Consider the following 27,973-nt stretch of genomic DNA (forward strand, 5'->3'; position numbering starts at 1 on the left):
AAAGAAAGAGGAAAGTCTAAGCAAGCCACGCATTCAAGCATTCGTGCGAAGGAAAAACAGATAATACACAGGCATATCAATGCATTCATATTCATATGCATCTATGTGTCTCATGATAAGACAAAATAAAGGTAACATCCAAAAAACTAGTCATAGACTGTAATGAGCCATTAGCTCAACATAACCCTCTTATGTTGTTATTAAAACACAAATGAGAAAAGCACAAAGTTATTTTGTCAATGTAGCCCAAGCGAAAGGATAACATCACATTTCTATTTTCAGAGACTTGATCTGCTTCCATGAGTGGATGAACAAGAAAATGGAAAGCTTTCACAAGTTATTCCAAAACTCTTTAAAACAAAAATGAAATGAAAGTAATAATAATCAACTTTCTAGATGTGAATGGGCTTGTCATAAGTGGCCATGGCAGCTTCCTTCAGTGCCTCACTCATTGTTGGATGTGCATGGCAAACACGTGCTATATCCTCACTCGCTGCATCGTACTGCAAGGCTATTGCTGCCTCATGAATGAGCTCTCCAGCATTGGATGCCATAATATGGACTCCCAATATCTTGTCTGTCTCCTTCTCAGCAATTATCTTGACCAACCCTTCCGCACTATCAATGGCCTTGGCCCTGCTATTTGCCATGAAAGGGAACTTTCCAACACGGTATTCAACACCAAGTGTCTTCACCTGCTCCTCAGTCTTTCCAACAGATGCAACCTCAGGAGATGTGTAGACGACCCCAGGGACCTTGTCATAGTCCACATGGCCTGTCTTACCGGCTATAAACTCTACACAAGCAACCCCATCTTCTTCTGCCTTGTGGGCTAACATTGGCCCTGGAATTACGTCGCCAATTGCAAAAACTCCTGGCACATTTGATTCAAATCTTTCATTGACTAAAATCCGTCCAATCTTATCTGTTTCCACTCCTAGTTTCTCCAGCCCAAGTCCAGCAGTGTATGGAGATCTGCCGGCTGAGACAAGAACAACATCAGCTTCAAGTGTGGTCTTGTCACCACCAGCTGCTGGTTCAAGGGTCAGCTTCACACCATCTCCAGAAGTGTCAACTCCTACCACCTTAGTCTTGAGCATGAATTTCATTCCTTGCTTCTCAAGAGAACGCTGAAATTGCTTACGGATTTCCCCATCCATGCTTGGGACAATATCTGGGGCAAACTCTACAACAGCTACCTCAGAGCCAAGGCGGAGCCAGACTGAGCCCATCTCTAGGCCAATGTAGCCTGCTCCAATGACCACCAGTTTCTTTGGGATTTCGGACAAAGCTAAAGCTCCTGTCGATGATACAATTCTCTTCTCATCAATTGTAATCCCAGGTAAGGATTTGACATCAGAACCAGTGGCAATTATGATATTCTTGCCCTTAACAATGGTGTTATCACCGTCAACGGTGTCCACAGAGACTTCAGAGGGGGAAATGAGCTTGCCATAGCCTTTGACATAGGTCACCTTGTTCTTCTTGAATAGGCCTTCAATACCTCGAGTAAGATTAGAGACGGCTTTATCCTTTTGGCCCATCATAGCAGGTAAATCAATCTCAACAGAAGAAAACTTCACTCCATGGTTGGCAAATGCATGCTTAGCTTCATGATACATGTGGGAGGAATGCAGAAGTGCCTGAACCCAAGAACATAAGATATAAGAAGATAAAAATCTCATATGCAGTACTATCCACAATTTGATGGAGGACACAGGCATGTAGTTATTAACTGAAACAATCAACATACAAGATCAAACTTATGACCTTACAGTCAACACTTTGTTTTAGATGGAAAGAGATGCCATTTGGTCCAGAGACCATTGGCAGGTAGTCATACTTTTATCTTCGAAGGATTTCTTTTCAACCTTTTTCTTTTTTTTTAAGAGCAAAAAAGTTTTATTTACCCAGGAGAGAAGAATACAGACCTCCCTACTGGACAGTAAGTAACTTGGATAATCTGAATAAATAAAGGCCTGCCAACTGGGCAATAAGTAATATTGATAATCCAATTTCCATGGAACAAACTAGTAGCGTGATTAGTTTAAGTACTTCAATTTGGTTGAATGATGAGGAACTGTTTCGTTGCTCTGCAATATGGGGTGCAACCACACAGGACATCATCAATTTGCTGTAAAAAACACGACGAGGATCCCAGTTATACAGGAAACTCAAATGAGACGGGACATTAAGAATTCTCACACACCCATTTCTCATAATTCACACTTGTAGACAGTCATGAATATTGTGGAAACACCTTATCTTAGCAGAGCTCTCATGCCAAATCAACTCACTTGCACAATTTGTATAAAAATTAGTTGTGCAGTAGATTTGATTACATGAGTAGGCTATCTTATGGATCATACTCATCCCTCTTAGGAGGCATAAAAATATTGGATATAAAAATGGAAAGGAGAAGTTGTTTAATATGCTAAAAAATAATGCCACATAGATGCTCTTCCTTTAACTTAGGCATCCGTCGCCGCTGTTTTCTACTATGCATAAGACCCAGAAACAAAAGCTTCCAAACACTTATTTACTAGCATTATTCGAGGCCAAACAAAAAAAAAAAACTCCTTTTGGAGTACTTTGGCGCATTCAAATGGCAACACTTTCAATACCAAATCAAATCCAATTGAAAATGAATACCATTCTAACACCATCTTCAATCACCTCAAATCCGATATCAATTCACATAATATATATTCTAAACTCAATCAAATAACACGACCATTGTACGCAATTGTAAACAAAGAACAAAACCCTACCTTGGAGGGGATGCAGCCGACGTTGAGGCAGGTGCCGCCGAGGGCCCCACGCTTCTCGATACAGGTGGTCTTGAGGCCCAGCTGGGCGGCCTTGATGGCGGCCACATAGCCACCGGGCCCACCGCCGATGACGACGACGTCGTTCTCATCGGATCCCGAGGAAGCGAACCCCCGGGAGAAGGCGGTGAGCGAGTGGGAGTATCTGAACACTTCCGGGCTTGAGTTCGAGAGGTTCCTCGAGAGCAGATACGCCTTCCGTCTCGCAAAGCTTGCCATAGCCATTTCCTTCTCTCTTTCGATCAAACAACCCTGCTCCTCGGCTCTGGTCTGCTTTTTGGGTCTACAATATTATATACTCATGCGGCTGTTGAAGACAAATAGAGACTAGAAAATATGGTACTAGGCTAATCTGTGGTGCGCGTATTGTTCAGACAAGTGAGATGCAATCTCAGCCGTTGGTTTTTAGATCACGCGACAGAGAAAGTTGGCCTTTACTCTTTTTATTTTTTATTTTGTTATACATAGTCTAAATAGTAGATATTGAGCTAATGATTCTTGGATGCTGGCTATTTTTGACTTTTCAGTGAGTTAATAACAGTCAAGGAAATTCATCATTCAATCTGGATCGTTGATAAAAATAATTTGGAAAATAAAAGTGGGAATCTAAGCCATTGGAGCCAACAACGGTGGTTTGGATGTTAATTGGTGAGGGGGCAATCAGGGGGATTGGAGGTTATGTGGGCGTGAAGCAGGATAACAGTCCTATCCACTTCATCTTCATGTATGTATGTATAAATCATAGAAAATGGTGGCCTCACATGCCTTACCATCATCAGCATTTGGATGTTTGGTGGAGGACGACGATTACGATTGGGGCTCCCCTAAACGTGTGAGGTTATTGTGGGCTGAGGATTTTTGTTATCTCCCGAACTTGAATGGGTTATAGTGATATCCATCCATACAAAATGGGCAATCCAAAAGCAACCTAACCTCCACTTGATAGTGCTAATAATCTATAATCACACCTACATATAAAAGCATGATTGAGAGAAGAACCGATATATGATTCAACAAGGTAACACAATCAACCACACTCTTTACCACATTATCAAAAATTATGTGAAACCAATATTGATTCAAATTGCATTCACAGGAGGCAAAGGAATGTTGTTTTACAGAATCTCCTAAATACCAAGGTAATAGTGAATGCATATCACATCAAATATGGTAGCCACAACAAACATGGCTTCCAATGGAGAGGTTAACCTAAATTCTCTTCTAAACCCCTACAAAACTGCTGGCCGATTTTTCTAAACTATCTGAAACGGCCAAAAACAGATAAAAATCCTTTCTCGTTAGAACTATCAGTAAATAAAATGATTTCTGACATTCAGTTGCCTTCGAGCAAGCTTTGCAGTCTGCGTCGGGCCTCGTCAGATAGACTACACCTCCACCTTCGCCTCTGAGGACATGACTCAACACGATCACGATTAGGGGAAGAGAAGCAGATAACAATCACAGTGACATTATCAGATGTATTTAGGCGTAATGCTTCTGCGACTAGTTCCCTGGCACACTGCTGTGGATCATCATGCCTCCTCAACCCTCGGCGGACAAAGCTGACAGCAAACTGGCTAGACATCACATCCCAGATCCCATCACAACCAATAATCAGGAATTCATCTTCCTCGGTTAACAGGACCTGTTGAAAATCTGGCTCAGCAATGAGAGGCGACGCAGAACCAAGTGGTGACTTCAAGTCCCAGTCTCCAAGGGCTCGGGTGACACTGAGATCATTGAGATACCCATCATTAATAATACCACCTAACTCTACAACTCGCCTCTGTTCTGGTAAATAAGAAGGCTTATGATCCTGAGACATCTCAAATGCTTCTCCTTTCCGGCAGAGTACTGCTCGACAATCACCGACATTTGCAACCAGTAAATTACTTCCAAGTACTAATGCAGTTAGTGCTGTTGTTCCACAGGAACTGCTGACACTGCGTTCATCAGCTAAGGCACGGTCTGCCCGTAAAAATGATTTTCGATGAGAATTCTCCAACTCTTTCAGAAAGATCGCATCAACATCAGATGTATGTGGCAAATCAGCATCCTCAAAAAATAATTTCATTGCATTTCTCTTGATATAAGCAGCTGCATCAGGCCCTCTATGACCATCAAATACTGCATAAAAAGCACTTGGCATGGAACACCCCAAGAAGGAACCCATGTGGGCCGATAGGTCATCGATTTGAATATGTTCATCATCCATGGTTTCCCGTGGTCCAATGTCAGCATAGCTACCAGAACGAATATTTGGTGCAAACTTTGCAGCAGAAGACTCTATAGTGGCATCTTTAACGGCATCCAAGCAACCCACAACCTGATTAAAGAAGTACAAAGGTAAGTCAACGTCCAGAGATATCTACTTGATACATTCTAAGGCAATTGTCCAAAAAAATTAAAAGAGATAAAAAGAACAAAACTTTTAACAAGGAAGCATAGAGAATATAATAGATACCCACTATAAACGCCAATTAACTGACAACATAAATTGAACTGATAAAATTCAGATTGCCACATAAACCCCAATACAATTTAACAAAAATCGAGAACCAGAAACCTCATCATGATTCAAATCAAGAATCTTGCAGATTAAAAAAAAGAAGAAGAAGAAGTTTTAGCGCTATAACTATGGCAGACCACAAAGGAAACCAAGAATTTGAAACTTTTTCTGCACTTATTTCAATTGATTGCTTCATTGACCCAGAAAAACTTTGAAACTCCAAGATCGAGATATATAATACAGCTTCTAATGGTAACCCCAATAAAAACTATAACAGCAATAAATCTTGCCTCAACTTTATACCAGCACAAACCCAGGGTTTCAATAATAGTTATTAAATGACCCCACCCAATCATCAAACCACAAAAACTTTGGAACTCCAAGATCGAGGTATATAATACAGCTTCTGATTGTACAACAGCAATAAATCTTGCCTAAACTTTAATAGGAATTAAATGACCCCAAAATAAACAAACCCACGAAAACCATATCATCAAAACCATAACTCAAAACTAACTTGGTCAATCCTATACATACAACCTCATTGAACTCTGTATCACCACAAATCCAGGGTTTCAATGAAAGGAATTAAATTACCTCAAATAAACAAACCCCAAGAAAACTACAAAATTAAAACCAGAATAATTTACTCAATCCTACCCATACAACCTCATTGAATTCTGCACAAATACAAATCTAGGGTTTCAATGTTAGAAATTAAATGACCTCAAAAAATAAACAAACCCCAAGAAAACCATATCATAAAAACCAGAACCCAAAAATAAATTATTCAATCCTATACAAACAACCTCATTGAACTCTGTACCACCACAAATCTAGGGTTTTCTTAGGGTCCATTTATACGAATCAAGAAACCCCAAGAAAACCCAAATATCAAAATCAGAGTTCAAAAATAATTCATACAATCCTAAACTTATAACCTCATTCAAGAAAACCAAAAAAAAAGATATCGGCTGACCTACCGAATCGGAGCGAGGGAAATCGTCGGAGACCGGTTCCGAGACGCGAGGCTCGTGAAAGATCGGCGACGAATGGGATGGCGCCACGTCTACGGGAAGGTTGTGGTCTTGGGTAGTGGTGGCCACGCACAGATGGTACTTCACGTCCAGCATCGGAAGGCTCTGCTTGCAGATAATCTCGGCCTCCGTCATCATATTCTGGCTCACGATCATCTCTAACGGCGTCGTATTGCTGGCTTCTTCACTCTTTGCTTAAGGTTTTGGGATTGGATTAATGGATTCAGATAATTTGAATTGAGAGCGAATTAAGGGCTTTGTGTTTGTTGAATTCTCAAAAACCGTGTGCGAGAGAGAGAGAGAGAGAGAGAGAGAGAGTCTGGAGACAATATTGAAATATGTTTATGCGCATGTGCTGGGTTTGTTTTGGTTTTAAAGGGTAATTGATTGGGGGTAGTGGAGACTGGCTGAGCCGGTACCACAGCTTCTGGTGACTGACACGTGTTACCTTGTTTGCCAATTTACCAATTTGCCCTTCCCTTCTTCTTTCGGTTTTACTTGGCGGCGCTGCTGACTTGGGACTTAGTATTTCCTTTCCTCTTAGAAACGGGAGTGGTTTTGTTGCTTCCACGGTCGAGTTCCTCCTCAAGCATGTTATTCCTTAATTATCAAGAAAAAAAAAAAAAAAAAAAATAGAGGCATGTTGTTGAAGACTTTATTAAAAATACTACTATTATTATACTACCCACAAACAAATCACAATAATACTATCAGAACAAAAAAATCACTATAATACTACTATTATTTTATTATTTTATTGGCAAGCTATAAAACTCTTATTATATATATATACTGTGTAAAAATAAGCAATTTGTCATTGGTAAAGAGCACTAACATAAGTTTAAAAATAGATGATATCACGTTGGTCGCAATTAAATTTAAGTGTTTATTGATTTATGTCGTAACTTGTAAGTATCATATGATCTTTTAAATTGACATTGAAGTTTACCTGATACTTTTACTTTCACAATCAAATTTAATTATTCAGTGACGGACAAAAACAAAGTCATTTGTGTTAGAGATAAAGATCAAAACAACCACTTAACAAGATAATTTCCAAGGAGAGTCATGGTCAAGAATGAGATACTCTTTATCTCATAGTAAAGGAGTTTAGCTTGTACTCTAACAATTTGAACTACCATATCAATTTATAAATAAGAAAATATGAAGTTCCCATTTATTGCTCCAAAAATTATAACGTGAGGTCTTGAGGTTATAAATAATTTTAATAAACTTAAATTATATATTTAATTAACCCTTTTAGAATGATAAGGTCAAAAATCTTCGAGGAATAAAACAGACATTGTTGGCAATAATAGTTGGAGAAACAAACGTAGACGCAATTGTTCCCTCTAAGCCAACACGATTTTCAATGGAAGGTGAATGTAATATTCCCTTAAAATATATTATAAGACTCGTGGTTCGTTGGGGGTTTGTTTTTTATTTTTTTTCCCAAAAGGGTCATTTTCATTGAAGACCAAGGATATGGACGGTGAATGCATATTTATTTTAAAAGTACAGGTAGAATTTCTTTTCACTTAATATTTAAAAATGATACGTGTCATTTAAACATGTGATATGTACATATTTTTTTTAATAATAGGAATAAAGTTGAAATAAAATTTATTAAAAAAGACACGTCATTTTTATAGACTAAGTCGGAAGAAATTCATCCGACTCAGTTTAGAAAAAAATTCCGTCCATTTTAAAATATATTATAATATTTATGGTTTGTTTCTTCAGTTGAGATTTGAGTCATCCAATTTTATTTTGTTTTGTTTTTTTACCAAAAGGGTCATTTTCATTGAATACCAATGATTTAGGACCATTCATAGTGCCATGCTTAGTCAAAACTGGGGTTGCGTACGTGGGTTGATTTAGTGGGATTTATTGAGTGGCTGCTGTCGGATCCAAATGAGGCCTCTCGGCCACTTCGTGTGAACCAAAACACAAACCCCATCCAATTCATTTCTTTAAAGCCAAAAACCAATAATGACAGCTTCCCTCACAAGCCCTCTTTCCTTTTCCTTTGCCTTTCTACTGTATAAGTTTAAAGAAAGGTATACCATAGAAACAAACAAGTTTAAAGAAAGTAGCTTAAGCGACACGTTAACCCGCTACCCATCAAGATGCTGACTTTAGCATATATATTGCAAATGAGAATGTGATGATAAGCCACTTTTCGTGTGGGGTTTGGTTTGGTTGGAACATTAATAGTAGACGCATTTATCACGCCTATGTAATTTTATATGAGCATTTTGAAGAACAGCTGTGACTTTTTAGTGCAATAAATTAATATTGTAGGGTAGTTGGCGTCTTGGTGATGCTTCTAGATCTAAAACACACGTGAAATTTTAGTCTCCATGGCAGAAAATAAGGCCACGTTTTAGTATCCCAACCCTGCTTGTCCGGTTTTTAATGTTTATTGGCTGGAAGGTTCCTGATCTTTTCAAGTTAAGCTGTTGCCCCGTTGTCATATTCATATGTCTACAGTTGGATCGGGATCCTCCATCTAGATTGCAAGAAATTTCCTACAATGGCGAGACTTTTGATTTGGCCGCCTGTTTGAGTAGGTGCTCAGGCGGAAGCTTCTTACAATTAGCTTGTCTGATTGCAAAAGACAGGCAGTTACAAAGAATTCTGAATAAATCTTCTTCGGATAGGTAATCCAATTGCAGGGGGAATCCGTGTACAATTTGTTTTGTGTACGTGTCTGCATAAGAATCACGTACAACAAATCTTGCCTTCCAAGAGTTTTCTTTGGGTCTTGCACTTGAAAAATGCCAAATTGTTAGTGCAGGCCAACGTGGGTTGGTTGGCTTCAACTGTCATCAATATTGATGGAACACAATGGAGATGCTTTGGACCCATCACATCAGGGAAAAGCAGAGTATGAGAGAATGAGACCCACCATGCAATCTTTATTCACATTTATGGATGGAAAATGAGCATAAATATATGAGAAGAGATTATTATTCATAGGCCTGGGTGGTGCATATTTCACGGATCAAACCAACCACTCAAAAGGTTTTACCTTGGCTTGAAGGCCAAGTGTAAGATGTTGTGGAATTTGTGTCCCTTCAATGTTCCATGATTATTAGAATTGGAAAGTGAATCCACTACGTTGTGCTTTCTGAAGGAAAAAAGAACAAAAGATCCAAAGGCTACCGTTTTTTACAAAAATAGACCCAAAGAGGTCAAACAAAAAGCTCTTCAACTTGCTTTTGTAAATCAACAACAGCCTCTCAGATACTAAACATTGACCTCTTCACAACAGCCAAAAACAATCCGCACAAATGAACAAATAATTTGAGACAAAATCACCAAAAAAAAAAAAAGGAATAGAATATCTGTAAAAGAAAGAGAAGAGGACGAACTTGGCCCCATCCTTTTTGCACCAAAGAATATCAACAGTTGCATGAACTGCAATTCAAATTCCTGTTGCCAGATTGCTTTTCACTTGGTTCTCACATAGAAGGATTCGAGCTCATCAGGGGTTTAATTTGTCAGTAAGGTTGATATTTACTCGCAGCAAATGGCCTTGTGCTCTTTCTGCAGCATCTCCCACAGGCATAACACTTTCCTCGGGCCTTGATAATGTGCAAGAACATAATTTGATTCGCACCCAGCATTGTAAAACCTCTCATCGTTGATGTAATGCACTACTTGACCACTTTTCTTGAATTGTTCAATCCATATGCCCATTGCAACATCTTCTAGTTTAAAAAGCTGAAAAGAGTGTAATGAAGAGTTTCAAGAAGAAGAAATTGCCATAACTGAAAGAAGGGGTTAGGAAGCTAAAATACGGCTTCTATGGCAATTTTGGTAATTCCTGAGAGACATGCATCATGTTGACACTGATGACTCAAAGGATTCTTCGACATAGAAAAGCTCAAACAGTGATATCCTGATTATGTTGGAAACTAACTAGCGCAGCTTCCCTTTGTGCAAGTGCCCCTTTATCTGGCTGACTATTTCCTCTGTTACTACTACACATTGTTTGGAAAAGTTTGAATCATTGGGCACGTATGGATAGCCTAAATGAATCTACAGACTTGAGCAGTCCTTGCAAGGAAGTTCAAGACTTGTCAACACAGATGAGATTTGTTATTCTTCCCTCTCTCTCTCTCTCTCTCTCTCTCTACTTTTTTTTTTTTTTTTTGGTAATTGTATCATAAGTTCTTGAGTCAACCCTCCAAAATTTAAAACTCCCTAAGTTTTTTTTTTCGAAAATTTGGGTCAATGGAAATGCCAATAAAATCTCTGCCGTCAAATTTTCTTAACTTCCGTTAATGCTATGTCATTATAATAATTTTTGTATTAATTTAATTTAAAAATTAAATATAAAAATAATAAAATAATAAAAATTAAACTTTTTTTGAAGGGGTAGCCGGAAGCCAATCCTGGCCACCCAAACCTTTTGGGGTGGCCGGAACCCACCCCAGGGCTTCCGGCCACCCTTGGCCAGAACATTTGGCCTGGTTTCTCAAAAGAGAAAAATCGCACAGTTTAATCAGCTTCAATCATCACTTTCATCTCTCATAAATTACAAAAAACATTCAAAACAGGATTCGAAGAATTTTAAAGCACGATTCGAAAAAATTTGATGGCAGGATTCAAAAAATTTCAAGGACGATGGGTTTGGTCATTGGTGGTCTTCAAGTCTTGCCTTTGTACTGAGTGAGAAACCCTTTGGAAAGAATCATTTAAAGCAGGATTCGAAAAATTTTTGATGACAAATGATTTGCGAATTATGTTTTTTAAAGAATGGATTCGCAAATTGACGACGAAGAATGGATCAAATCCGAGGCAAGACTTGAAGACCACCAATGACCAAACCCATCTTCCTTGAAACCCCACCCCACCACTCTCGCCGGCTATGAGATGTAAATCTCGAACTATGCATGATATTAAGCCATCTGGCATTGCGGAGTATTATCTTCATCCGTTTGTTGTCCCCTTGGAACACATCAAACGCTGTAAAACCCTCTGAATTCTTGGCGTTTATATCAATTGTATACCCATCGATCAAGGGCTGCCTAAACTGTAATAATATTCTCACAATCTGCATGATATAATGGGTTTCTCGCTCAGTATAAAGGCAAGACTTGAAGACCACCAATGACCAAACCCATCTTCCTTGAAACCCCACCCCACCGCTCTCGCCGGCTCTGATTTTCCTTCCTCCACCCTTCTCAGTCAAATCCCAAACCCACACATAACCCTGAAAACACCCAACGGGGACAACACCTTTATCATCAAAACCCATCTCTCTCTTTCTGCTTGAATTCCAATTCCTTTCTTTCTTTCGTTCAAAATGTTTACACCCCTTGGATCTGATCCATTCTTCGTCGTCAATTTGAGTTCTTTTGAGTTTTTGAATGTACAAATTTTTTTCGAATCCTGCTTGAAATGATTTTGTAATTTGTGAAAGATAGAAGTGATGATTATTTCCCCAAATGATCGAAGCTGATTATAACTGTTTTGGCCAGGGGTGGGTGGACCTTCAATTTTTTATTTTTTATTTTTTTTAATTTTATTATTTTTATATTTAACTTTTAAATTAAATTAATATAAAAATTATTATGCTGATGTGACATTAATGAAAGTTAAAAAAATTTGACGGCAGGAATTTTATTGGCATTTCCATTGACCCAGGAAGTAAATTTTTGAAAAAAAAAAAAAAAAACCTAAGGAGTTTTAAATTTTGAAGGGTTGACTTAGGGACTTATGATACAATTACCCTCTCTTTTTTTTTTTTTGGGTAAGGAGCAATTTTAACTATTTATGAAGTAATTGTACGCATGTTCTAAACAACCCAAACAGATCCTAAACAAATTATATGTTAGGAGTTGCTTTGCAGTTAGCAAGTAAATTTTACCTTGAGATCTATTTCCTGGTGGCCACGGACAATGAATTTCGCAATGTCCCGAGAGATAATATATCCTGGACCATGGGCCCATGGTGGGTAAGAAGCATGAGGCCATTCCTTAAAAAATAAATAAATAAAATATCAAAGTCAAGTCAAAGAGCAAAATATCATTCATTTAAAAGTGTGGTTTTGATTCAGATGGATACCTCAGTACTAATATACCATTTGCTTTCTTTATCCCTATGTGGAGCTGATTCGAAAGAAATAAGACCATACAATAGGCCATTAGATGCCTTTCCCTTGAGGCTTGAGAGAACTTCATCAATTCTAACAAAAGCATCATCATCTGTTTTCATGATATATTTGGCAGGGAGGATTTTGGTCTGCATAAATAGAAAATAAGATTTTTTGAAAATTCAATTATGAAGTTTACCTTTTCCAATCTGCAATTAAGGAAAACAAAATTCTGCAAAGTAATAAGCAAAGAGATCGGGGAAACTTTATGAGAATAATTTTGCTTGCAGAAATAGCTGGCAGCAATCTCATTATTTTCTCTCTCCAATCTTCGAATATGCTTAACTTACCCCCAAGATGCAAATTGCGACTGTTTTCAAAGCAATCAAGCTGTAATAGTCAACAAAGGGCATCAACTGGACATCCCCATATGCTTGAGCTTCTTTCCATAGCTCAAAATTGACCTGGTTGTTCTTGTGCTGCACGTAAGAAAGATATCAAAGTTACCACACCATTTTTCTGATGAAGTGACATTATGGATAGATAGCACAACCACAAAGCCCATCTTCAAAACCAGAGAGTGTATTACAGTATAGCAGTTTTTGTTTCATTCTTTTCCAGATTCATAACAATAAGAATATTGGGATACAGATATATGCTAGAATAACATATTATGAACATCATATCAAGCAGGGCTGACTAGATGGACTTGGTCCTGCGGGATACATCTTAGCATAGATCTCCCAATAAGGCACACCATCAACACAAAAATCCCACTGCCCACCTCACCCAAAGGAAAATTGTAAGAAAGGAATTGCCATTGAATAACCCTAATTAAGTCAGTCATAGCTACACAACGACAAAATACAAGGTTCTAGAAATTGACTCAGCTATGCAGTCTGCCTAGCAAAGTAATACAAGGTTGAAAATTTCAGGCAATAGAAACCACTAACACATTATGCAGACAATTTAACAAAACTAAGCCCAACACCGATAAATGATAACTTATGATTATTACACCTAAAGCCTCCTTCAACAGACAAGCAAGATAACTTGAAAAAGAGGATTACAGCCTGAGATTTTCCACTGGGGAAGGCCAGAGCAAATGCAATAGCATGAAAACTATCTTGATAAGAACAAAGTAACTCCACCCAGTCTGTGTTTTATCACTTACAAGGCCTATGAAAAAGCGGACAGCTACAGCCCCAGAACGTACAGCCTCATATTGCATCCAAGACCTCCTCAGCGCCATTCGACGCTCAAAATTATTTCCGGTAGAGAAAACCCCAACCAACATTACAAGTCTTTTCCTGGAAACTGATGGAGCTTTGAGGTGCTCTAGATCAACAACTAAATCATTATCTTCAGAAACAGGCAAGCCTTTAGCTAAGGCAGATAAGAGATCCAAACCACCTGCCACTTTCACTCTGCTAACTGACCATGGTTCAAGTTTCTGCATTGGTAGAAATTGCATCCATGGTAGAGTGATCACTCCTATAAAAATGCATAATTTCAAAGTATTACCCAGCTTCTCATTTTACTAAGTCTCATATAAGTAATCTCACACCTTACCTCCCTATATGCAAAAGAAGTTTCATGTCTTCCACTCACGGTCATATGAAACCCCTCTAGACCAACCCACAATGTGGCAGTGAAAGGGTTCCCTTCAACAAATGGGAAACTAGCGCTTCCATGGGCACTTCCCCTGGGAACATTGGTCAATGTGTCATTACTAGGATGACTCACATTTACATTCTCTTCCACAGTGCTCCTAACAATTTGTTCATTGCAAAGAACAAGTCCATCAACTGCAAAGTTTGCCAAGACATGTTAGATATTAATTGCAAGAACCATTCTTCCAAGTTGTTAAACAAAGAAATAAAAAGGAGCTAAAGAACAAGATCAATCAGTACTGAAAATATGCTGACTAAAGATTATACAACAATGGGAAATACATGAGATGAATAAGTCTTCCAATGTGACTTACATATTTGTTATCTGCCAAATTAAATGCTGAGAGTATGGCTAAGTCACCAATAAAATCTAAAATACAGTTCAGAGTGCATGCAAAAGATGCAAGCAAATTGGTTTGCACTAGTCACACTGCATTATCCATACTCTCACAGGATGCAAATCTGGTCCACAAAAAATTATTATGAAACATACCATTGACATTGTAGGCAGACCCATGAGCAGGACATCGTTCCTCTGTGCCCCACTCAGCTTCACTTGTCCATGTATTCTGAACTATAAATGGTTCCTCCGTCATATTATCTCCAGGCAAACTGACATTATAATGTAAGATAATAGGAGGTGTTGGCTCCCCAGAAAGTTGTGAGCCTACAAGTTCAATTTGAAAGTTTCGAGAGCGCCCATCAGGAATGCCAACTAAGGTAATGGAAGAATCTTCAATTAGACCACAAGGGAGCTCAAGAATGACTCCACTATGCGGTGCTGTATTATCGAGTGTACTTACGGAGTAAGGGCAATTCTTATCTTCAGTGTTGTTACTATTGCTAAACTTGGAGGCTTTTTCCTTCTCAATTGTGGAGAATAATTCTTTCCATGCTATGGAAGCTTCTTTAACCCCCTCAGCTGTTTCAGGCAGAGCGTCAGACCTCGACAGTAGCATACGCATGTGAGCCCACACAAGCAAGGCCTTCGACTCTTCCTCAGAAATTCTTTTGGAAGCATACAGATCACCAAGCCCATCGATATTTATAAGAGGGGGCTTTTTTGATGGCTTTGATGTTTTTTTCACTTCCATTTTAGAAGTCTTAACGAAGTCACTGCCCTTTGTATGAGAATCATTGGCCGGATGGTTTCTAAAGAAACTATATGCAGACTGCTTCTGAGGCCGGATTCCCATAAAACTGTAACCCAGAAACATGATCATAGCAAGAGCCATGATAAACACTCCTCCAGACCACTTCTTCATTTTCAACAAACTTATATGCTAAATTAAACATGAGGCAGAAAAACCATACAACTCTTCTTTTATCCATTTCATAAGGAAAAATTGTGAATAAGTATGTAACCCAGTTCTTGCGTTGTCATCTTCTGTCATCATCATATACTCCAGATCATAAGGGAGCTGTAAGACAGTTTCAAATGTCAAAACAAAACAATCAATAGCTTGCAAAAACAGAAGTTCCAAGGCCTTGGCTCAGGTGGTAAAAGGCTTTGATGGGCCTGGGTTAGGTCTTAGGATCAAATGTTACCAATCAAACTAAAAAGGAAAAAATAAAAACAAAATGCAAAATTAAGACCAACCTAGCTCAGTTTTATTGCAGAGTGAAGTGTAAAAAAAGGGAAAGATATCCTAATTTGGATCTTAAAATTTACTATTAACGACCCAAGACACAAATTGATACCGGACAGAAAAAAGGATGGAAAACAAGTACACAGATTTACACTCAAATGATAGATAGAAGTTCACCACCCAAAAGATAACACCCAAGGGATATAGAATATCACCACCCAAAGGCTTATAATAAGGGATACAGAACTAGAAAACTCACCACTCTAAGGCTCACACCAAAGAGATACAGAGATACAAGGAGAACTCTCCTCTCAAAAGCCAAAGGCTGGTTTTTAAATTAACACAATAGTCTGATTCCTACACTTGCACAGACAAGTATTATATAAGCTTAGAACAGCCCTCTAAGCATAGGATAAGTCTCTAAAGAAATAAAACAAGTAATAATGGTGTTAGAAGAATGTAGAAGAATGTGTTAGAAGAATGTAGAAGAATGTATTAGGGTATGAGGGCAATTTGGTCATTTATGTATTCTCAAAGCTTATATATAATATGTGTGAGGTAGGCTATGCATCTTAGAATAGCCTCCTCTTTTCTCTATACTTTAAAACCTCTCAACATGGTATCAGAGCCTAGGGTTTATACCTTTTCCTGATATCTTATTTTCTCTCCCAAATCTTTTTTTTCTTCCTTTTATTTTAATCGGTTTTTTTTTTTCCCGGTTCTCTTCCTTTTTTTTTGCTACTGATTGAACTTAGTTGACGTGCTGGGCTTCACGCCCGTGGTGGAAGATGGCGCTAGGTTCCCCATCGCCGATGGTATGAACCGCCGTCATCTCCATGGGCCTTAAGTCGTCGTCGATGATCGGTTGGTGCTGTCTGTGGTGATCTGGGTGGTCGTTGGTTGTTTTTCCGGCACGATCTGGGTGTCGCCGGCACGGTTTGGGTGTTGCCGGCACGGTTTGGTGTCGTTGGTTGTTTTCCGGCACGATCTGGGTGTCGCCGGCACGGTTTGGGTGTCGCCGGCACGGTTTGGTTGTCGTCGGCGAGATCTGGTTGTCTCCGGCGCAGTTCCGGCAAGGTCTGGCTGTCTCCAGCGACTTTCCGGCGATGTCTGGCAGTTTCCGGCGTGGTTCCAGCAGTTTTCACAGACGACGAGTGGGTGTTTGGCTCCGGGTTCCTGCTGTCGCTTATTCGGGATAAGGATATCCCAAACTTCAACCGGGATAAGGCTATCCGGGTTTCTGGTTCTCCACTGTCCAGACCGGTTCAGCCAATTTCCGGCCGGTTCAGCCCATTTTCCGGCCGGTTCAGTCCATTTTCCGGCCGGTTCAAGCCGGTTCAGGTCAGTTTTTGCTAATTTCTCTCGGTTTCTTCCGGTTCACTATGGTTTAGACCTGTTTTTGCTCAACTTCAGTCCGGTTCAGGTCAGTTTTTGACGTATTTTATCGATTCTACCATGGTTTGAGTTGTTTTTTGGTTGGCATTCATCATTGTCAGCAAGCTTTGCTTTGAGTTGGGGCTGTTTTGTGTGGTTTTTTTTTGGTAGTTCGCTGGTTGGTGGACTTGTGTAGTTGTTTGCATTTGGTTAGTGCATTATCATGGCTCCTCCTTCCGATTTAATTAATTCTGCCTCTATGGGTCCGGCTACTATGACACTTGTGAAACTTAATGGCAAAAATTATAGTTATTGGTCACGATCTGTGGAAGTATACTTGAGAGGAAAAGGTCTGTATTCTCACTTCGAATATGAGCAATCTCCGGAAGATGACTCCAAAGGCCTTTGGGACCAGGCCGATAATCAGATTATATCTCTTATGTTGAATAGTATTGAACCTCACATTGGATCCTCATGTCTCTATCTTCCTACTGCTAAAGCAATTTGGGATCATCTCCGACATATGTACTCTGGCGCTGGGAATATCACTCGAGTTTATGAGGTGTGTCAACGATATTTTGGACTAGAACAAGGTACTCAATCTTTAGATGAGTACTACAATCAGGTTGTGACCGTCTGTCGGGAAAGAGACATGTATCAGCCACTCTCCACTGACTTGCAGAAAATGGAGAAGCAACGTCAAGATGTGGATGTGGTTCGATTTCTTCTCGGCTTGAAACCTGAGTATGAGTCTGTTCGTGCGCAGATTTTGGGAGGTTCTGATCTCCCATTGCTTTCTGAGGTTTTTTCTCGGGTTCAGCGTGCTACTATTTCTGATCATGGTTCTTTGTTGAGCATGGAACGTACTGGTGATCGTGCTGCATTTATTGTTGCCCGTGGTAGTTATGGTGGTTCCCGTGGGGGGCGTGGCAGTCGAGGTGGTCGTGGTTTTCGTGGTGGCCGTGATTTCCGGGGAGGTGGTCGCATTGGAGGTCGTGGGCCTCGCAAATGCACTCATTGTGGCCGTACCAATCATTCTGTGGAGTTTTGTTGGGACTTACATGGCACACCATCTGGGTTTGCCAATCAGGTTACTTCTCATGAGGGTTCTCTAGCCCCGGCTGGACCCCTTGGTACTCCAAGCTCACCCCTTGAGAATGATCTCATCTCCATCCCGAAAGATGAGTATGCTCAGTTCTTAGCCCATAAGCAGGCCTCTTCCTCTTCCACTGCTACTCTTGCTCAGTCAGGTACTGCATCTCACTGTCTTTTATCCTCCACTAGCAACCCGTGGGTTATCGATTCTGGCGCCAATGAACATATGACTGGTTCGTCTACTTTCCTCTCTAATTATCATCCTGTCGCATCACCTAGAAGTGTCACCCTAGCTAATGGTTCCCTATCCAAAGTGGTTGGTTTAGGCACTACCCACCTGAGTCCTGACATTGAGTTGTTATCTGTTTTACATGTCCCTGGCTTTCCTTTTAATTTGTTATCTATTAGTCAAATCACAAAATCCCTTAACTGTTCAGTTAGTTTTTATCCTTCTCTATGCATTTTTCAGGATCTCAAGACGAGGAGGATGATTGGTATGGGGCATGAAGTTGATGGCCTCTATTATCTCGATCTAGCACCCACAATTTCCTCTCATGCGTTGCAGTCGTCGACCTCCGCTCTTCAGTGGCATTGTCGTCTTGGTCATCCTTCCCTTTCTACATTGAAGCATCAAGTCCCCAGTCTTCGTCATGAGACGTCTGTGCCTTGCGAAGCTTGTCAGCTTAGCAAGCATCATCGTGTCTCGTTTCCGTCTCGTGTTGTTAATAGGGTTTCTAGTGCTTTTGAGTTAGTTCATTCTGATGTATGGGGTCCAATTAATATCGCAGCCAATAAATTTCACTATTTTGTGACCTTTGTGGATGATTTTTCCCGTATGACATGGTTATTTTTAATGAAAAATCGTTCAGAGTTATTTTCTATTTTCCAACTTTTTCGCACTATGATTAAGACTCAATTTGCTCAGAAAATCCGTATTTTGCGTTCGGATAATGCTAAAGAATATACATCTCATTCATTTGCCTCTTATTTGTCTGATAAAGGCATTATCCATCAAACATCCTGTGCTCACACTCCACAACAAAATGGTGTGGCTGAACGCAAAAATCGTCATTTATTAGAAATCGCACGTTGTCTCTTAATTCATATGCATGTTCCCAAACAATTTTGGAGTGATGCTGTCCTCACCGCTTGTTATTTAATTAATAGGATGTCCTCCTCGGTCTTAGATGGTACCTCTCCTCATTCTCTTTTATATCCTTCTTCCTCCCCATTCTCCTTGCCATTGAAGGTTTTTGGGTGTGTTTGCTATGTTCATAATTTGGGTCCCGGATTTGATAAGCTTGATCCTCGTGCTACTAAATGTGTCTTCCTTGGGTATTCCACAACCCAAAAGGGATACCGTTGCTATAGTCCGGTTCTTCGACGCTACTTCACTAGTGCCGATATCACATTTGTTGAGTCTCTCCCCTATTTTTCCGCTACTACCTCTTTGGGTGACCCTTCCCTTGAGCCTGATGTCGAGTCTCTTCCGCTGCCTATTCCTCTTCTCTCTGTGCCAGTCTCTCCTTCTCCTCCGGTCTCGCTACCTCACCACCAACCTGCTCCACTCCAAGTCTATCAACGCCGACTTCGACCATCAGCTCCTGCACCGCCATCATCATCCTTATCGTCTCCAGATCCGCTGCCTCCACATCCATCCGACCACTTGCCTATTGCCCTACGGAAAGGTACACGTTCTTGCACTACCCAACATCCTATTAGTCAGTTTGTCTCCACTCGTTCTCTATCCCCTACATTTTCTTGCTTTATTTCCCATCTCTCTACTGTTTCTATTCCTAAGACAGTGCAGGCTGCAATATCTGACTCTGGTTGGAGGCAAGCTATGGAATTGGAAATGAAGGCCTTGCATCACAATGGGACATGGGAGCTTGTTCCCTTACCACCTAATAAGAAAACTGTGGGTTGCAAATGGGTCTACACAGTTAAGTTTCATCCTGATGGTTCGGTTGAAAGATTGAAAGCTCGGTTGGTTGCTAAGGGCTATACGCAAACGTATGGTATTGATTATGATGACACTTTTTCTCCTGTTGCCAAAATTTCATCTATTCGTGTTCTTATTTCCATGGCTACTAATCTTGATTGGCCCTTGTTCCAATTGGATGTCAAAAATGCCTTTCTCCATGGGGATTTAAGTGAAGAAGTTTATATGGAGCAACCACCTGGGTTTGTCGCTCAGGGGGAGTCTCAGGGCTATGTCTGTAAATTAAGAAAGGCATTGTATGGTCTCAAGCAATCACCGCGGGCATGGTTTGGAAAGTTCTCTGAAGCGGTATTGAAGTTTGGTCTACAGAGATGTCAGACAGATCATTCAGTATTCCACTTACATACTAGTGCTGGCTATATTCTCCTTGTGGTATATGTAGATGACATTGTCATTACTGGGGATGATTCAGGAGGCATTGCCCGATTAAAACAATTCCTACAGGATCAATTTCATACAAAGGATTTGGGCAAACTTCGATATTTTCTAGGCATTGAAGTTGCTAGATCTCAAACAGGTATCAACTTGTCCCAGAGAAAGTATGCACTTGACTTATTAGAAGAGACAGGTCTTTTGGGTTCTCGGCCAGTTGATGTTCCAATGGATCCAAATAAGAAATTACTAAAGGATGAAGGTGAATTATTTGAAGATCCCGGCAGATACCGTCGTCTAGTTGGGAAGTTGAACTATCTTACTATCACCAGGCCAGATATTTCATATGCTGTTAGTGTTGTCAGTCAATTCTTGGAGGCTCCTCGGGTTTCACATTGGGAAGCTGTTACTCGGATTATTCGTTATGTAAAGAGACAACCTGGTCTAGGAATATTGTATAGACCAAATGGACATCTCAGGGTAGAAGGTTTTACTGATGCAGATTGGGCAGGTTCTCCTTCAGATAGACGGTCTACTACAGGGTATTGCACATTCTTTGGTGGTAATCTTGTAACTTGGAAGAGTAAGAAACAGACTGTGGTGGCACGATCTAGTGCTGAAGCAGAGTACAGGGCAATGGCTCATACGACTACTGAGCTGACATGGTTACAACATTTCCTTCAGGAGATCGGCTTCTCGACTACTACTCCTATCCCATTATCTTGTGATAACCAGGCTGCCATACATATTGCATCTAACCCGGTTTTTCATGAAAGGACTAAACACATTGAGGTTGATTGTCATTTCATCCGAGACAAGATACTCAATGGAAACATATCTACAGTATTTGTGAAGTCTGGAGACCAATTAGCTGATATGTTTACAAAGTCTTTATGTCGTAACCGGTTAGAGTTTATTTGTTCCAAGCTGGGCTTATATGATATATATGCTCCAGCTTGAGGGGGAGTGTTAGAAGAATGTAGAAGAATGTGTTAGAAGAATGTAGAAGAATGTATTAGGGTATGAGGGCAATTTGGTCATTTATGTATTCTCAAAGCTTATATATAATATGTGTGAGGTAGGCTATGCATCTTAGAATAGCCTCCTCTTTTCTCTATACTTTAAAACCTCTCAACAAATGGCATAGAACAATCTTTAATTCGTGGGCAGCAGACAAGGGGACAAAACAGCCTACTTAATGCGTATTCCGAGAAGGCTGACCACTCCACTTGAAACAGTCATAACTTTTGACTCCCAACTCCAAATGATCTGAAACGTTTTTAGTTGGAAAGATAAGATTCTAAACTTGAAGTTAGACCCAGGCATGTGTTCGAAATGATGAAGTACTGGACGGCTATGATGTTTTTGAAGTCACTAGAACCCTCTAGACTGCATCAGGATTTCTTCAATTTGGGCCTTGACATTCTGTTGGGCTTGTGGACTTATTTGGGCTGAAGTTTGGGAGATTGTTAGTGGACTCTTGCTGGACACACCCGTGTCATTCTCCCCGGGTTGATGAGGACTTGCCCTCAAGTCCGTGGTCTCTTCGATTTCTTCATATGGTGCTAAGTCACATACATTGAAAGTGGCAGATACACCATACTCTCCAGGGAGCTCAATCTTGTAAGCATTTTCTCCAATGCGTTGGAGGACTTTGAAAGGACCATCTGCTCGTGGTAGGAGCTTAGATCGTCGTTTCGCTGGAAAACGTTCTTTTCGAAGATGAATCCATACCAAATCTCCTTCCTTGAAAACCATTGGCTTTCTATGCTTATTGGCCTGTGTTCGATACTTCTCATTTTGCTTCTCAATATGACCTCGAATCTGCTCATGCAACTTCTTGATTCCCTTGGCTCGTTCATCAGCACTGCCACTAAATTGAATGGTTGTAGGAATTGGTGCCAAATCAAGAGGGCTAATGGGGTTTAGGCCATAGACAGATTCAAATGGACTACAACCAGTGGTTTGACTAGTAGACCTATTATAGGCAAATTCAGCTTGGGCAAGGAGGAGATCCCATTGACGGATGTTCTTTCCCACAAAACTCCTCAAGAGGTTTCCCAAACTCCGATTAACAACTTCAGTTTGACCATCTGTCTGAGGATGGTATGCAGAGCTGAATTGGAGGATAGTTCCAAGCTTTCGCCAAAGTGTACGCCAAAAATGACCAACAAACTTGGAATCACGGTCGGAAGTGATCGTTTTGGGAATGCCATGGAGCTTGACTATTTCCCTGAAATACAAATCAGCAACATGAGATGCATCAAGAGTTTTGTTGCAAGGAACAAAATGGGCCATCTTTGAGAATCGGTCAACCACCACCATAATGGAATCTTTGTTCCTTTGGGTTCTAGGTAAACCCACAACAAAGTCAAGACTAATATCCTCCCATGGAGCATTTGGAACAGGCAATGGGATATATAGTCCGGTGTTCTGTTTGCGACTCTTTGCAAGGTGGCAAATTCGACATTGCTTCACGTGCCGCACAACATCACGGACCATCTTGGGCCAAATGAAATTCTCCTACACAAGAGCTAAAGTCTTGTCTCTGCCAAAATGACCAGCAAGACCTCCTCCATGGGCTTCTTTGATAATGGCTTCTCTTAATGAACATTGGGGAATGCATAAATGGTTGTTTTTGAAAAGAAAACCATCTTGCAGCAAGAAATGGTTGTTAGGACCATTAGAACATTCCTTCCAAGCACAGCCAAAATCAGGATCATCTTTGTAAAGTTGTTTGACAACTTCAAAACCCACAACCTGCACTTGCATGGTATTAAGTAAAGAGTGTCTTCGACTTAAAGCATCAGCTACTTGATTGAGTTTACCTGCCTTGTGCTTGATTGAGAACGAAAAAGCTTGCAAAAACTCACTCCATTTCGCATGTCGTGTGTTGAGCTTCTGCTGGCTGTTCAAGTACTTCAAAGCTTCATGGTCAGAATGAAGTATAAATTCTTTGGAGAGTAGATAATGACTCCAATGCTCCAAGGCACGAACAAGAGCATAGAATTCTTTGTCATAGGTGGAATACTTCTTTCGGGAGTCATTGAGCTTTTCACTGAAAAAGGCAATTGGCTTGCCTTCTTGGCTGAGAACACCACCAATTCCCAGATTAGAAGCATCGCAATCGACTTCAAACACTTTGGAGAAATCTGGAAGCACAAGGATTGGTGCCTCTGTTACTTTCTGCTTGAGAAGTTCAAAGCTCTTTTGGGCTTCTTCCGTCCACTTAAATGTTCCTCCCTTAAGGCATTCTGTGATGGGAGCAATAATGGTGCTGAAGCCTTTGATGAAACGCCGGTAGAATGATGAAAGTCCATGAAAGCTTCTGATGTCATGAAGGGACTTGGGAATAGGCCAGCTAGTGATAGCCTCAATTTTGCTGGGATCCATCATGATTCCTTCCTTAGAAACAACATAGCCTAAGAATACTAGGCTATTTGTGAAGAAACGACACTTCTTCAAGTTCACATACAACTTCTGCTCTCGTAGAGTTTGAAAGACTTGTTGAAGGTGCTCCAAATGCTGCTCTGAAGATTTGCTGTAAACTAAGATATCATCAAAGTAAACAACAACAAATTTTCCCATAAATGGTTTAAAAACATGATTCATGAGACGCATAAATGTACTGGGAGCATTAGAGAGTCCGAATGGCATGACCATCCATTCATAAAGACCATCTCTAGTTTTAAAAGCTGTCTTCCATTCATCACCATCTCTCATGCGAATTTGGTGGTATCCGCTACGAAGATCCAAGTTGGAGAAGATTGTGGCTCCATGAAGCTGATCAAGGAGATCATCTAGCCGCGGAATGGGAAAGCGATACCTGATGGTGATCTTGTTCACAGCCCTACTGTCGATGCACATACGCCAAGAACCATCCTTCTTTGGTACTAGAAGTGCTGGAACAGCACAAGGACTCATGCTTTCTCTCACAAGGCCTTTGGTGATCAATTCATCAACTTGTCTCTGCAACTCTTCATGCTCTCTTGGATTCATTCGATAGGCTGCCTTGTTAGGTAGAACAGAACCTGGAACGAGGTCAATGCGGTGCTGTATGTCTCTCATGGGTGGAAGACCCGGTGGGAGCTCTTCCGGAATAACATCAGGAAATTTCTCAAGAACTGGTTGTAAGATAAGAGGAATTTCAATTGGGTCTTTCTTTTCAACTACCACTAGAGCATACCCTTCCCCACATTCTGTTAAAACTCTCTCAACTTCACATATAGAAAGTAGGTTATTACCCTCCCCTTTAGAAGGTTTAGGTGTAGTCAACATTCTTAACGGAGCTAAGGTAATTTTGGCCCCATCTTTTTCAAAAGCATAAGTGTTTTTGAAACCATCATGAAAAGTTCTTCTATCAAACTGCCATGGTCTACCAAGCAATATATGACATGCATCCATAGGAACAACATCGCACAAAACTTCATCTTTGTAATTCTTCCCAATAGAGAATTGAACTAAGCATTTCTTTGTTACCTGGATATCATTGCCCTTTTTAAGCCATTGAAGCTTGTAAGGATGGGAATGAGGTTCTGTTTTCAGGTTGAGCTTCTCCACCATGGTTGTAGACACCACATTCTCACAACTTCCCCCATCAATGATGACATTGCACACCTTGCCACTAGAGGTGCACTTGGTGTGGAAAATGTTGTTCCGAAGCCAATCTTCTTCTGCGTAGGTGGATTTCAAGATCCTGCGAATTACAAGAGACTCTCCTGGATCTGCATATGTCAAGTCTTCCTCAGACTCTTCATCAACTGGTTCATCCCCATCATCTTCCAAGTCTTCCTCAACAAGTGAGATTATCTTGCGATTTGGACAATCAGAAGCAATATGTCCAAAGCCATGACATTTAAAGCATTTTCTACTTGAGTTAGAATTATTGGAGCGATTTGAACCTGCATGAGCATCACTCTTGGCTGGTTGTTTGGCTTCACTCTTGGCTGGTTTGGCAGCTGTATTCTTGGGATATGGAGTGGTCTTGGCAGTAGAACTACTCCCCCGGTTGGTGATTCCTCCTTGATTGAAAGGTCGATAGGTACTCCTGCGCCCTTCCTTCAATTGTCTCTCCACCTTGAGTGCTAGCTTACAAACATCATTGTAAGTCCAATAAGGCTGTAACTGAACAACATTACTGATTTCGGAACGTAAACCTCCAAGGTAACGGGCTACCATTTGCTCCTCCGGTTCTACAATATCACAGCGCATCATAGAATGATCAAATTCCGCTGTGTACTCCTCCACAGAAAGTTCGTTCTGCCGAAAGTTGTGGAACTTAAGAAAAGCATCTTGTCGATAATGATCTGGCAAATACTTCTTCTTGAGAGCCTTCTTCATCTTAGCCCACGTCACAATGCGGCTTTTCCTTTCACGTTCCCGTTGTTTCTTAAGGTGCTCCCACCAAATAGAAGCATGCTTTCTCAACTTGATGGCAACAAGCTTCACCTTGTGGTGTTCTGGAACATCTTTGTAATCAAAGATTCGCTCAATGGTATTAAGCCAATCAATGAATTCATCAGGCTGCATTCTTCCTTCAAATTCTGGAATATCCACCTTGACATCGTAACGACGTTGGACACCATGAAGTCTTATGTTTCGAGGATGAGGTGGAGTGCTGTCACTTGAGGTGTGACTACGAGCTTGGTGAAAAGGATTAACCCCCTCTCCATCGTCGCTGGAAACTTCATTCTCCGAGTCATGATGAGAGGCATCATGTTCAGAGGCTTCAAAATGTTGTAAACGTTCTTGGAGCTGCTGGACTTGTCTTCTCAAGTTGTCCATTTCGATATCTCGCGGGTCTCTTTCTGGAGCTGCTAGGGGTTGGTTAGCCTGAGCACGACGACCACGAGCAGCCATGGAAATCAAGACTTGAGCAACCTTGCTCTGATACCAATTTGATACCGGACAGAAAAAAGGATGGAAAACAAGTACACAGATTTACACTCAAATGATAGATAGAAGTTCACCACCCAAAAGATAACACCCAAGGGATATAGAATATCACCACCCAAAGGCTTATAATAAGGGATACAGAACTAGAAAACTCACCACTCTAAGGCTCACACCAAAGAGATACAGAGATACAAGGAGAACTCTCCTCTCAAAAGCCAAAGGCTGGTTTTTAAATTAACACAATAGTCTGATTCCTACACTTGCACAGACAAGTATTATATAAGCTTAGAACAGCCCTCTAAGCATAGGATAAGTCTCTAAAGAAATAAAACAAGTAATAATGGCATAGAACAATCTTTAATTCGTGGGCAGCAGACAAGGGGACAAAACAGCCTACTTAATGCGTATTCCGAGAAGGCTGACCACTCCACTTGAAACAGTCATAACTTTTGACTCCCAACTCCAAATGATCTGAAACGTTTTTAGTTGGAAAGATAAGATTCTAAACTTGAAGTTAGACCCAGGCATGTGTTCGAAATGATGAAGTACTGGACGGCTATGATGTTTTTGAAGTCACTAGAACCCTCTAGACTGCATCAGGATTTCTTCAATTTGGGCCTTGACATTCTGTTGGGCTTGTGGACTTATTTGGGCTGAAGTTTGGGAGATTGTTAGTGGACTCTTGCTGGACACACCCGTGTCACAAATTTTCCTCAACTAAATCCCATAAAGCTACTTCAATTAGTTGAGTTGAATTCAAGTATTCGACTGAAAACATAAACGAAAGTAAAGAACCCAAAATTTACTTTCTTTTCCTTTTGTGTTCTCAACAACCACACAGTGGCTTAGCTTTATAAAAGTAAGAAGAAACTAATCCCATGGATCAACGTTTGCCAACTTTCCTTAAATGTAAGCAGAAGCATTAACATTTAACACACTGTCAAACATAAGATAGTCAACCATTTGAACGGCCCAGATCAAACAAATCAATCATCCAACTGCATCACTAATTGCTTAACAATCTTCTGTATAATATGTTTTTCAATAAAAGTACATTATCAACTATGAATCTTTTTCAAAAGTCTCTAAACTTAGCAATGTCAGCCAAAAACAGCGCAATCACTACAAGTACATTATATATAAGTGGAAAACTTTAAAAAAGCCGTCAGAAAGATATAGAACCATGATGCATACCATACATGGATGATGGATCCTCCAGTGTGTAAGAATAAAGAGCTTGAGGATCTCAAATCTGAAGCAGAGCACCAAAACCCAACTAGACTGAGCTCTTTGTTTCTCTGAATTTTAAGCTTAAGGTTTCTGGAACTGGGGACCTTGAGGGGCAACCATTACAGCTTCAAGCCTGCTTTCAACTTGTTCTTTCTTCAGAAATGTGCTCGTGAAGGTCGTGTAGGTGGGAGTGAAAAGAAACGCTGTCGTTTTGATGGTTGGCTTGTCACATCCATGTCTTTAGCAATTGATTATGTTTTGTC

The 27,973-nt window shown here is 40.4% G+C and overlaps 4 protein-coding genes across 5 annotated transcripts; all 4 read right to left on the reverse strand.

The window, feature by feature from the left end:
- Positions 1–153: 153 nt before the first annotated feature.
- Positions 154–3,148, reverse strand: MTLPD2 (lipoamide dehydrogenase 2). Its single transcript, XM_059573021.2, has 2 exons — positions 2,772–3,148; positions 154–1,643 (listed from the first exon to the last, which is right to left on the reverse strand). Exons 1-2 carry the CDS (start codon positions 3,051–3,053, stop codon positions 393–395), a joined length of 1,533 nt encoding a protein of 510 aa, XP_059429004.2. The 5' UTR covers positions 3,054–3,148; the 3' UTR covers positions 154–392.
- A 774-nt stretch (positions 3,149–3,922) lies between these two features.
- LOC132167859 (Protein phosphatase 2C family protein) lies at positions 3,923–6,699 on the reverse strand. Its single transcript, XM_059578895.2, has 2 exons — positions 6,321–6,699; positions 3,923–5,154 (listed from the first exon to the last, which is right to left on the reverse strand). The coding sequence occupies exons 1-2, from the start codon at positions 6,528–6,530 to the stop codon at positions 4,162–4,164; spliced, it is 1,203 nt and encodes a 400-aa protein (XP_059434878.2). The 5' UTR covers positions 6,531–6,699; the 3' UTR covers positions 3,923–4,161.
- Positions 6,700–9,482: 2,783 nt separating this feature from the next.
- On the reverse strand, positions 9,483–27,968 carry LOC132166985 (Galactosyltransferase family protein). 2 transcript variants are annotated; one of them, XM_059577864.2, is made up of 8 exons: positions 27,680–27,968; positions 14,647–15,574; positions 14,053–14,288; positions 13,655–13,933; positions 12,831–12,959; positions 12,453–12,629; positions 12,256–12,363; positions 9,483–10,103 (listed from the first exon to the last, which is right to left on the reverse strand). In XM_059577864.2, the coding sequence occupies exons 2-8, from the start codon at positions 15,416–15,418 to the stop codon at positions 9,897–9,899; spliced, it is 1,908 nt and encodes a 635-aa protein (XP_059433847.2). In that variant the 5' UTR covers positions 15,419–15,574; positions 27,680–27,968; the 3' UTR covers positions 9,483–9,896. The 2 variants fall into 2 exon arrangements, with proteins under 2 accessions (XP_059433847.2, XP_059433846.2); XM_059577863.2 differs by having other exon boundaries at positions 27,675–27,968.
- On the reverse strand, positions 23,109–26,444 carry LOC132181931 (uncharacterized). Its single transcript, XM_059595154.2, has one exon. It carries the CDS (start codon positions 26,442–26,444, stop codon positions 23,109–23,111), a length of 3,336 nt encoding a protein of 1,111 aa, XP_059451137.2.
- Positions 27,969–27,973: the final 5 nt, after the last annotated feature.

The sequence above is a fragment of the Corylus avellana genome, chromosome 2 (assembly GCF_965113065.1).
Source record: "Corylus avellana chromosome 2, dhCorAvel1.hap1.2, whole genome shotgun sequence".
NCBI classification, from domain to species: Eukaryota; Viridiplantae; Streptophyta; class Magnoliopsida; order Fagales; family Betulaceae; genus Corylus; species Corylus avellana.